Here is a 12,853-nt window from a genome sequence, read left to right on the forward strand (position 1 = left end):
CCCAAGAATGTTCCCTGTGAATTTGAAGACTCTGGAAGTAATAGGACTGGACTTATACTGAGACAGACAGTTGGACGGACAGACACAAAGTCTTCACAATACCCGATGGCCATATTTGATGGTGTCTGGTAAAAACTGGTATATAGTTTGATGACCACACATTCAGACTGTGGTGTAGTTGATGTACTTTGACGCATCACTGCATCAGTTCACTCCATAGAGTTAAACCCAGGATCTCCTCTCCAGCTTCACCAGATTCTTCTGTATTCCATGTGGTATTGCTGGTCTGCTGTGCCATGTATTTTCTCTGTTGTGTAATTCCTGCCTGAGTTTTCAAGATTCTAAAACCTGTGTGCTTTCTTTCCAGAATGTTCATGCTGCCACAGCTACCCCTTGACATTCCACCTGGTCCCAGCAGTCCTCCACAGCTCACCGACAGAATCCAGTGTTTTCCCTTCCTCCCGTGCCTCCACCATCGGTTCCAGTGTACATTGTCATTGATAAACCTGTTTACCTTTTACTGCTGCCTCTTTGTATTTTGGGTTTTTACCCTGTTGCCTTAGTTGTATCAGAACAGATCCTAACACTTTAAGCTTTTTCATGTTTTCATGGATTTATGGTAAAAATAAATAAATAAATTATAAATTATCAGCCATTTTTATAAACTAGAAATGCCCACAAGAGTGTGCATACATCTGCTAGTGCCCCACAATATTCTTTCAATTAAATTAAGCTGCAATCCAAACACATGTCAGTTTTTTCCCCCAAAGCAGGTTTGGATCGTAATCTGGATCTGGATCAAAGTAGACCTGTGGAGAGACAATCACAGGACACTGAATTCAAACCTTTGTGGGGTGTTTTTTTTTTGGGGGGGGGGGGGGGGGGGGGGGGTTGTCTTGTTTTGTTTCATTTTTCTGGTCTTGATCATTGTTGCTGATCACACATCTTTGATTATGTGCCTGACCTTCGGGCCCTTGTGCTGAACTTTGATCTTGGCCACTGACTTTTGAACCTGACCACTTTTAGCCAGATCACTGGTTTTTGAGCCTCATCGCTCGTTTTTCATCCCAATCACTGGAGCTACAGTACATCCAGAAAGTATTTAAAGTGCTGCAGTTTTTTCACATTTTTTTTTTTATTTTACAGCCTTATTCCAAAATGGATTAAATTAATTTTCCTCAAACTTCTACATTCAATACCCCATAATGACAATGTGAAAAAAGTGCACTGTATGTGCAGTTGTATCTGAAAGCTAACATTTACCATACAATTTTAAAAAAATCTTTGTTTTCAAAAAGAAAATAATCTGGTTCTTTCCGATACGTATTAGTATGAACATTGCAACAGAGTAGACAAACTAGCTAATGGTGGGAGGGGGAAGTAGCCCCACCAAAAATGGTCAGACATAAGGTGACAGTCCACAGCAAGAGCAGTCTGATGACAACCACGTTAAATTCTACAATCGCACAGGTACAGCCTGGAACACGACGACATGTCTGGAAACCTCCTTTACGAGGAAACGTATTATTAGCTTGCTGCCAACTATGAAGTGCAGTATTCCTTTAGGCAGTCAAAAAAGCAAGTGCAAACAGGAGGACGGGGAATAAGAAAAAAAAGACTGATGACAAACTGTTACAGTATATGGAACAAATTAGTTTTGTCAAAGGTTTAACATCCCAGCAGCAGAAAAACAGGCTGGGTGTCATCATTTTCAATTTTTTAAATTTATTTTCATTTATATAGCCCCAAATCACAACAGAGTTGCCTCAAAGCGCTTCACACAGGTAAGGTCTAACCTTACCAACCCCCAGAGCAACAGTGGTAAGGAAAAACTCCCTCTGAGGAAGAAACCTCAAGCAGACCAGACTCAAAGGGGTGACCCTCTGCTTGGGCCATGCTACAAACATAAATTACAGAACAATTCACGGACGAATATACAAGAAATGCTATTGGCGCACAGGACAGGAGGATCGCCAACACGAATACAACTCCCATCTCTGGATGGAGCTGCACCTTAAACAGAGAGAAAAAACAGAATCAGGCATCAGAAAAACAAAAAATACTGTTTAATTTTCCAGCATTAAACAACAAGAAAAACAGAGAAATACTAAGGTGACCGCCGGCCACTAGCCCTAAACTTCACTAAAAGACCCAGAATTTAGGTAAAGTTGAGGCCGCAGCCCGCTCCAATTACTAATAAAATGAATTAAAAGAGTAAAAAGCGTAAAACAAAACTGTACCAGTATGCTAGCCATATGAAAGGGAAAATAAGTGCATCTTAAGTCTGGACATGAAAATCTCCACAGAATCTGACTGTTTTATTGACGCAGGGAGACCATTCCACAGAATGGGTACGATAAGAGAAAGCTCTGTGACCCACAGACTTCTTATTCACCTTAGGGACACAAAGTAGTCCTGCACCCTGAGAACGTAAAGCCCGGGTCGGTACGTAAGGTTTAATTAGGTCAGCTAGGTAGGAGGGTGCCAGTCCATCAATAATTTTATAGGTTAGTAGCAGAACCTTAAAATCTGATCTCACTGGGACAACAAGCCAGTGAAGGGATGCCAAAATGGGTGTAATGTGGTCGAACTTTCTGCTTCGTGTCAAAAGTCTGGATGCAGCATTTTGAACCAATTGGAGACCCCTAATGCAAGACTGTGGTAAACCAGAAAATAGAACATTGCAGTAGTCCAATCTAGAAGAGATAAATGCATGGATCAGGGTCTCAGCATCAGCCATAGACAGGATGGGACGAATCTTCGCTATATTTCCCAGGTGGAAGAAACAGTCCTAGTAATATTTCTAATGTGGATGCCAAAGGACAATGAAGGATCAAAAATTACCCCAAGGTTCCTCACTTTGTCAGTGTGATGTATGACACATGAGCCGAGGCTGAGCGTTAAGTGGTCAAATTGATGCCGATGTCTCACTGGACCAAGAACCATCATTTCAGTCTTATCAGAGTTTAAAAGTAGGAAGTTTTAGACATCCAACTTCTCACTGCTGCAAGGCAATCTTCTAAGGATTTTATGTGAACGGGATTACCAGCAGCTATCGGCATGTATAAATGAGTATCATCTGCATAGCAGTGAAAGGTAATCCCAAAACGCCGCAATATGTGCCCAAGGGGTGCTATATAAAGGGAGAAAAGCAGGGGGCCTAAGACAGACCCCTGTGGAACCCCAAATTTCATGTCACTAAGGTTAGAGGTAGTGTTACTGTACAAAACACAGAACGACTGGTCAACTATGACGTCAGCCATGCAAGGGCACTCCCAGTAATCCCAAAATGATTTTCCAGCCTATCAAGTAGAATATGATGATCCACTGTATCAAATGCAGCACTGAGATCTAACAGCAACAGAACCGTAGTGGTGTCCGAATCCATTGTAAGCAGAAGATCATTCACCACTTTAGTGAGAGCCGTCTCTGTGGAATGATATTTTCTAAAAGCAGACTGCAGTGGCTCAAAGAGATTATTCTCAGTAAGATTGTCTACGAGCTGCCGTGACACCACTTTTTCCAGAATTTTAGAGAAAAATGATAGATTTGATATCGGCCTATAGTTTGTCAATACACTAGGGTCAAGATTAGGTTTCTTAAGTAATGGTTTAATCACTGCAGATTTGAAACATTTAGGAACAGATCCAGAAGTTAAAGAAAGATTAATAATTTCCAGCACAGTCAGCCCAAGCGTGGGCCACAGGTCCTTAAACAGTTTTGTTGGTATAGAATCAAATAAACAGGTTGTGCTTTTTGTTGACATTACGAGTTTTGTCAGCATGCCTAGTGAGATACTGTCAAATTCTGTAAATCTAGGTAATACCTCAATAGTGATGCCCACATCAATAGCAGGGTGTAGTGGCTGGATTAAGGCATGCCGAGATATGTTTAACCTGATGTCTTCTATTTTCTTCCCAAAGTAATCCAGGAAATCTTGTGCTGTAAAAGGAGAGCGAACTACAGGTGGTTGTCCATGAATAAGTGTTGCTACCACAGCAAACAAGAACTTTGAGTTATGCTTGTTTTTGTTGATCAAATCCAAGTAGTAAGTCTGCTTTGTAGCCAATAATGCATGCTTATAGTCTAAGATAGCATCACGCCACGCAAGGTGAAATACTTCTAATTTTGAATGACGCCATTTCCGTTCTAGACCTCTTGCTTTATGCTTGAGGTGACGCAGATAATCATTGAACCAAGGTGACTGTGATTTGGGGGAGCGCGGTTTTAACACAGGTGGTGCAATCATGTCAAGTGTAGTTTTGGGCACTGAGTTTAAACTATCCACAAGTCTGTATACTGACTGGGTATTTGTCAAATGTGAAGCTAAGACATCAGGCAGTCTAGCTTCGAGTTCAGTCTTAGTTGAGAGTTGATGCATCGGCGTAAAGATATATAAGGTTGTTGTTCCACTAAACACGGCAGCGAAACTGTAAACTTAATGAGTGATCAGACACCACTGATGTAAGAGGCATGATGTCAATATTCGTGACAGCAATACCACGTGTGAGAACCAGATCCAGGGTATTTCCACTAATGTGCGTCGAATCCCGAATGCATTGCCGAAATCCTAATGCATCCACAATTTCCATAAATGATTTGCAGAGAGGATCAGAAGGCTTATTTATATAAATGTTAAAGTCACCAATGATCAGAATGTTATCTCCACTAGTTGACAAGTTAGAGATGAACGCACCAAATTCATCTAAGAATTCAGAATATGGGCCAGGAGGCCGATATACAGTGACAAGGTAATACGACTGATTTTTATTCTTCTGACATTGGTAATGTGTAATATCCTGAGCAGAGCGGAGAATCAGATGCTCAAATGAGTGATATTTGTAACCCCCAACAGCTAATAAGCTAAACCTAGATTTATAAATAAGAGCAACACCCCCACCTTGCTTCGCATCACGAGGGACGTGACTAAATGTATATGCTGGTGGGCAGGCCTCATTTAAGGGGAGGACAGCTGTAGGTTTAAGCCAGGTTTAAGCCAATCATATCTAAGTGATGATCAATAATTAGATCATTGATCAACAATGATTTTGAGGACAGTGTTATGTTAATGAGACCCAGTCTAAGGACCTCAGTGGGGTTGACAGTTGAACTGTTTGGGTTTAGGGGTGGTTCCAGAGTAGCATATATAAGATGCCTAGAAGTAGGTTTGGGTTTAAGACATTCCACGCACGTTGTAGGTAGCAGACATGAAATCGTTGCTATTGCTGGAACAACCACTGGGCCATCATCAACTAGTTTAAAATAGTATTCTGTCTAAACTCATATTAATGTACAAATGGCATATTATAGGTCCTTGAATGTGCATGCACAAGTCACACGAAATGTTAATAAATACCTTAGGATCTATTATAAATAGGACTTAGGATGTTGCAGATGGCTCTTTGTTAATGATTTCATCCAGAGCTTAAAATCGTTGGTTGTGAACTGTATTTTTATATTTTAAAACTTTTACACTTCTAAATTCTGCGACAGACTGGCATCCTGTCCAAGGTGTACCCCGCCTTTTGCCAGATGACTGCTGGGATAGGCTCCAGCCCCCCACAACCCTTGATTGGAGTAAGAGGTTGAAGATGAGTGAGTGAGTGAGTGAGTTGGCTTATAAATTATCAATACAAAAAATGATTAAATGAGAAAAAAAAAAATATCATTTCAATGTTAGTTGGATAAAGCTCAAATACGTTAGAGGATTTTTATTTTATCCAGTTTGGCAGGATTGGTTCACTTTTAACTTCATGTTGACCATTTGCTTCAAGAAACCTTAATATTTAACATTCCCCAAAATGGCTCAACATGATGTTAATGTTTCACAGAAGTGAAACACACATAATAGATGTGTAGTATGACCTTTTCTGCATAAACCAGAAAAACTACAATGAAATTTACCCTTTGTCATACTTTCAAGCCAGTGCTATTTAGCCCAAAAGAAAAACGAGAACACAAAGGTTTTGGTAAAATATATACTTTATTTCTTCATACAAAGAAATAATATGAATGTTCAGTATTTAATATTCTAGAAACATCTCTTCCATTTTGCACTTGCATTGTGTAAAATTAATTCCTTTGACATACATACCACAAAATACTTGATTTACATGACTTTTTCAGTTTTGTACATACACATCTGTTAGTCTAAATAACGTTATGTGGGTAAGACAAACATTGCTAATGATTAGAAGATCTCAGTGTTGGTCGAATAAAACTCAACCATAATCAATACAGCAACATGGAGTAAAGACATGAGTGTGGGTTTTCAATTTTTTTAGATAATTCCTCAGAAGTCAAATGCAGTACTCCATCAGTTACGAGGAACATAGAAAACATTAAATTTCACTCACAGAACCTTAGACCTAAAACGGGGAGTTTCCACCTTCACAATGTTTAACAAGATGAGTGCCTAACTGTATGTTGATCCTGGTAAGTCTAATTGACGTCTTGCATCATGGCCTATGTGTGCCTTGGCAAAGGCAACATGGTATCATATTTTTGAAATGTTCAAACATTTTCCACCTTCCATATCGGTGTGTTGTGTCATATCCTAACGATGTACCGGTGGTTTTCTTGACAGCACATTGCTGAGTCATGAGTATTTTTGTTACATGATTAAAAAAAATCATGATTTCATGATCCAGCAAGATGCTCTAACGAAGGCAACACAGACATCACCCACAAACCTTTAGTACACAGCCCAGATTATGTGATGGCAGTCTTTTTCTGCTTCAGCTACAGCAGCTTCTATAATTCATAATCATTGTCCATATTTTATAATTATGAAAATGTGTTGCATACCCTACATTTACATCAGATTTTGGCTTGCTTTCATGTTGTTGATGTATTTATGTGTTGTGGAATACTGGCATCGTAATGTTTAGTGTTGATGTCATTGTAATTTGTGTTGATTCTGGCTTTTCTGTCTTGTGACATTGTCTTGTTGATGTATTTTTAAGTCTTGGAGTATCTTACCGGTATTGAAACATATTTTGACATAATGACAGTTCATAGTGATTCTGGCTTTCCCCAGTGTTGAGATGTCTTGATTGAAAATTTAAACATCCAAGCATGTCATACTGAAATCAGAATGCATTTATAGCATTGCGTACAGGTGTGACGATTCGTGATGGTCAGGTCCGGATACCATTGTGCTGGTGTCTTATCACAAACTGGTCACTACACAGTGAGCAGGGCACTTTTTGAGCCAAATGGCCAAGGACTGCGGTTTGGCTTTCACACCTTGGCAATTCGTGAATGAAGAAACCCCGCTAAAGCAGGGTGATCCTGCTGCCAAAAACCATCATAATTTTTATTTTTTAATCAAACGTTACATGAAGGAGCAAAGGGGATGAATGCTTCTCCACATAAATTCCCAGTGTCACCACTCTGACTGAAATTAAAAACAGCACTACTAACAAAACAAAATACAATGTAAAAAAGCTTCCATCTCCCCCACTATCAAACATTGGTTGGAGCCATGAGATAAAACTGTAACATAAGATAAATGGAATAATTTGGGCAAGTTATGGTGAACTGTGTTGGACTGAACAGCTAAACAGGCACAATATTTTCAAAAAGAAAACAACTTTGATCCCAAACTGAGTGAGCATGTGAGATTTGAAAGCCATTAATGTGTCTGAGGTTTTGATGTGTACATTCACTCTGGGCCTTCCTTAAATATGTAATGACCTCCTCTGGGTGCCGTGAATATCCCTGCATTTTCAAAACGGTCATTACAGTGAGCATGCATAGCGCGACAAAACACTGCAAAGCATGGCCGCTTCCCCTTACAACGTAGGAAGGCAATTAGAACACATTTTCTCCCTCTTGCATATCAAGTATTCAAGTAGAAAGACAAAAACACAGATGCAATGCAGGCAAAGTCAGAGAGATAGTAACTCATGGTGTGAAGTGTGACATCAACTCTTTTTTTTTTCTGTTGGCAACAAGCAGAGAGTTGAGATCTGTTGTGGTGGGAGGAGATGTATGGACACAGGTAAAGAAGGAAAAGCATGCGGGTCGTGGACACCAGCGTTTTCCAACAGTGGAGATGTTTGACGCTGAAAGGTATTTTGTTGTTTGTCATTTTTCGGACTTTACCCTCAATGTCAGACACGATAAGCCTTTATGAGCTTAGACTTTCCATTGTACCGTGAAAATAAGGTGCACGGTCTCTTTGACCCATGATGCTCCTCGGCCTGTGCAACACCTCTGAAGGCAATATGGTCTTGATTTTGTGTGACCTTTGAAATGATAGAAGAGAGCATCTGAGCCAACACTGCTTGTAACTGGTAGAGTGCAGAAGCCTCATCGATCGGCCAGTTACCTTTACCCTATTAGCATAATGTAGACACGGGCTCTTGTGCGGTGCGGGATAGGATTCAACGTTTGATTGATAGGTTATTCATTAGAGCAGGCAGCAGGAGCAGCGTGAGTGAAAGGGCAGCTATAGACTTTAACCACAAGTGACATAATGAGGATCAATTAGGTGTATTGATCCTTTATGCCAGCCGAGGAAAATTGGATTGAAGAAAACTTAACTGGAAAGTCTTTTTTTTTTTTTTTAGCCAAACACCTAACATAAGTACCACACTGAGGAAGATGCTGTTTAAAAAACAAAACAAAAACCCAAACAGGACGTGGATGCACATGGATGGGCTGTGTACCCATAACACGGTGCATTTATATATTTTTTATCATAATCCTGCTTATTTGCATTATGAAGCACCAATAAATCCACTGAGTTTACAGGACCACAGGAGAATTACAGGAGAATTTCAAGAGATATGCCTTCATAAATGTTCAGATGGAAAATCAGCACACCCATTTTCTAGCTTTCAGCTCTGCAGAATCATTTTTTTTTTCCCTCTTCACCTTTGAAAATAGTAGAGAAGCTTGAATCTTCGACTGGCCTGGGTTGCAGTCGAAGATTCAAGCTTCTCTACTATGGAAACCACCTGGACAACTGAGAGCCTACACATAAACACCTTTGAAAACCAATCTCATGGGTTTGAAAACAAGGACATGGGGCGCTGTTCTGCACAAACACAAATATGAAGGAAATTCCCTGTAAAGTAAAAGAAGGAATGTTAAAAACTATGCGCAGGCCAGATGTTATGTACAAATATGGTTAGGCAGCTTAGTGAATTAATTGCTTAGAAATAAAAATAAATTATTATAAAATAGATTTCTGTACATTTTACATATATATATATATATATATATATATATAGCAATATCTCCACAACTTGCAATTGAGTTACGGGGGAACTCTGCAAACAAACAAAACTGAGTCTCCTCTATGACTTTGCCATCAATCCCAACCAAAGTTATGTCCCGTCATCTGGTAGAACTTCATGTTGAAGGGTCTGTAGAAGTCCCGTAGTCTCTGCACCACCTCGGGGTCAATGTTTGGATGGGTCCGCCCTTTGGTTTTGCCCAGGCAGTGGGGCTTGCTGCTGCCCTCTGCCTTCTTGAGGCACGGGAAGCCCTTAGTCTGGTTGAAGTAAAAGTGTTTGTCCGTGATGATCCTCTTGAGACCCAGGAAGTCCTGCACGCGGCCCAGCTCTCCGGCCGGGTCGCTGATCAAACGCTCGCCACTCACAAACAGGATCTGCTCCATGGGGAAGTACTGCAGCCAGTTGTCCAGGTGTTTGGCGTAGATGCCGATCTGGATGGCGCTCCATGAGGTGTCGATGAGCCCCGTAGTCCTGTTTTTGAAGGTGAGGCTCTCAAAAGAGGGAATGTCAGGCTTCTTAGACAGAGTCTGTGTGTAGTCCGAGATCGCCCTGGTGACGGGGTCTCTCACTACGACGATCAGTTTGGTGTTTCTGGACATGGCGGAAATCCTGGCTGGAGCTTCTCTGGTCACAAAGTAGCTTGGGGTTTTCTCCATAGTGATCTGACCCTCCAGTGTTTTAGGCATCAGCTCCCTGCACACAAAAAAAAAGGAAAAAGGGCACGAAAAGAATGTTAGGAGAAGGTGAAGGTGGAGTGGAGCTATGCATAATGTAATCAACTTGATGAGCGTGTTTAGCCTTATTATAGTCCTCAAAAACCTATTAGTGCAGGCAGCTGTCCAACATCAACAATCATTCACTCATATCAAACCTTTGGCAGAAAAACTCTTCTACTGGCCTGCATGCTTTAGGTTTTCCCTTCGTTTACTGCACAATCAACATTTATACACAAGCAAGAGTGACCTTTGCAGCCAACAAGATCCCACGATTAGCAACAAGGTTTCACAAGCTACGTGATAGTAGGCTTGTGTGTCATTATTTTATGCTAAGGTCACTGTAGATATCAAGCTTATGCCTACCCTGCTAATCTTATGCAAAAGACCTACAATACATTTGCACACCTCAGAAAGCCCAGACGTGCCACGTACTGTACCACCATTCAGATTTAAACTAATACCTGCAAATTATGTTAAAATATGCCAATATAATAGTATCTGAGCGTAGACATACATACATACATATACATGCAGTTGAGGTGAAAATTGATGAGGGTTGTTTCAGAGTCAAGAGTGGGTTTTGGGTGAAAGCTGGCTGATGGGTTTGTTGTTACATGCAGACATATAATCAAGAGGTACTTGACAACAACTTGATTTCAAGGAAAAATGAAGGTGCACTGCTGTGCCTGTATTAGGTTTCGCAACTGCTGGCCAACCACAGGGTGTAGATTATGGTGGAGGCGATAAGAGCGGGTTGACTGAACTGGGATGTTGGATCATCTTTCCCTCTTTGGCCCCGGCAGCAGAAAAGAAAAACTAGTCTGATGACTGGATAAAATGCGTTTCTGGCGCTGGCTGGGTGGGAGGTGTTTGGGTTTTGGACTGAACTGGCAGAAGCTTGAATTCATGTGTTTATCTACGAATGTTTAGTAGTAGTGGAAAGTGAAAACTATCTGTACAAAAAAGGCCAAGAAAGACACATACAGTGCATTCAGAAAGTATTCACAATGCCTTTTTCCAAAATTGCTAAAATTCTTTTTTCCCCTCAAACTTCTACACACAATATCCCATAATGACAAAGTGAAAAAGTTTGTTTTTTTGTTTGTTTGTTTTAGATTTGTGCAAATTTATTAAAAATAAAAAAACTCAGAAATCACTTGTACATACATATTAACAGCTTTGGCCATGAAGTTCAAAATTGAGCTCAGGTGCATCCTGTTTCCAAGAATCATCCTGGAAATGTTTCTACAGCTTAATTGGAGTCCACCTGGGGTAAATTCAGTTGATTGGACATGATGTGGAAAGACACATCTGTCTACATATAAGGTCCCACAGTTGACAGTGCATGTCAGGGCACAAACCAAGCATGAAGTCAAAGGAATTGTCTGTAGACCTCAGAGACAGGACTGTCTCAAGGCACAAATCTGGGGAAGGGTACAGAAACATTTCTGCTGCTTTGAAGATCCCAATGAGGACAGTGGCCTCCATCATCCATAAATGGAAGAAGTTCATGTTTGGTGGAAACCAGGCACCATCCCTACAATGAAGCATGGTGGTGGCAGCATCATGCTGTGGGGATGCTTTTCATGCAGTGGCAGGAACTGGGTGACTAGTCAGGATAGAGGGAAAGATGAATGCAGCAATGTACAGAGACATCCTGGATGAAAATCTGCTCCAGAGTGCTCTTGACCTCAGACTGGGGCGACGGTTCATCTTTCAGCAGGACAATGACCCTAAGCACACAGCCAAGATATCAAAGGGGTGGCTTTGGGATAACTGTGAATGTCCTTGAGTGGCCCAGCCAAAGCCCAGGAGCCAGAGCCCAGACCTGAATCCGACCGAACATGTCTGGAGAGATCTGAAAATGGCTGTGCACCAACACTCCCCATCCAACCTGATGGAGTTTGAGAGGTGCCGCAAAGAGCAATGGGCAAAACTGCCCAAAGATAGGTGCACCAAGATTGTGGCATCTTATTCAAGAAGACTTGAGACTATAATTACTGCCAAAGGTGCATCAACAAAGTATTAAGGAAAGGGTGTGAATAATTATGTACATGTGATTCCTTAAGGGTTTTTTTTTTAAAATAAATTTTCAAAAAAAAAAACTTTTCATGTTGTCATTATGGGGTGTTGTGAGAAGAATTTTGATGGAAAAAATTTATTTACTCCATTTTGGAATAAGGTTGTAACATAACAAAATGTGGAAAAATTGAAGTACTCTGAAGTTTCTGGATACCAGTAACAAAAATACTGCATACCAATAACAAAAAAAATAAGTCAAGGGCCACACAGTTAGTGTGAATGACAAATATGTATTTGAAAGTGGTGAAAGGAGGATGAAACTAAAGAGGGGAAGATGAGAAGGAGCAGTAGTGTGTCAGAGCAAACTCTCACTGATAAGTCACGCTTGTTGTATCCTGAGCCTGGCCTTTGTGGTTAGGGTTGGAGCATTGTTACACCATTGTGCAGCATCTTATTTAAATGCCACGTAATCCTACATGCTCTGAGAAATGCAAAAGCTTTAGAAATGATAGTGTAGATGCTTTCTGTTGGTGTAGGCGTCTGTAAAGCTGGTGGGCGTCAACTCTTTCCCAGATGTTCTCAAAAAAACAGAATCTAGTTCACATCTATCTAGCTCATGGCTAATTCATGAAACAGCGGCTCTCCATCAAATCAAACACACACACACACACTATATATATATATATATATATATATATATATACACACACACACTATATATATATATATATATATATATACACACACACACTATATATATATATATATATATATATATATACACACACACACTATATATATATATATATATATATATATATATACACACACACACTATATATATATATATATATATATATATATATA

General features: G+C 40.3%; 1 protein-coding gene across 2 annotated transcripts in view; it reads right to left on the reverse strand.

The window, feature by feature from the left end:
* Positions 1-5,964: 5,964 nt before the first annotated feature.
* Positions 5,965-12,853, reverse strand: part of LOC117530221 (heparan sulfate glucosamine 3-O-sulfotransferase 3B1-like) — a 47,052-nt gene continuing 40,163 nt past the window's right edge. The window contains exons 2-3 of one of the 2 annotated variants that reach the window (XR_004566238.1): positions 8,997-9,941; positions 5,965-8,883 (exon numbers count right to left, since the gene is read on the reverse strand). Coding sequence is in view for 1 of the 2 variants with exons in the window: in XM_034193150.1 (XP_034049041.1) it covers positions 9,323-9,941 (619 nt within the window). In the remaining variant the exon portion in view is untranslated. Of the gene's footprint in view, positions 9,942-12,853 lie in introns of both variants that reach the window. The other variant, XM_034193150.1, reaches the window with a different exon arrangement.

This window comes from Thalassophryne amazonica, chromosome 18, assembly GCF_902500255.1.
Source record: "Thalassophryne amazonica chromosome 18, fThaAma1.1, whole genome shotgun sequence".
NCBI classification, from domain to species: Eukaryota; Metazoa; Chordata; class Actinopteri; order Batrachoidiformes; family Batrachoididae; genus Thalassophryne; species Thalassophryne amazonica.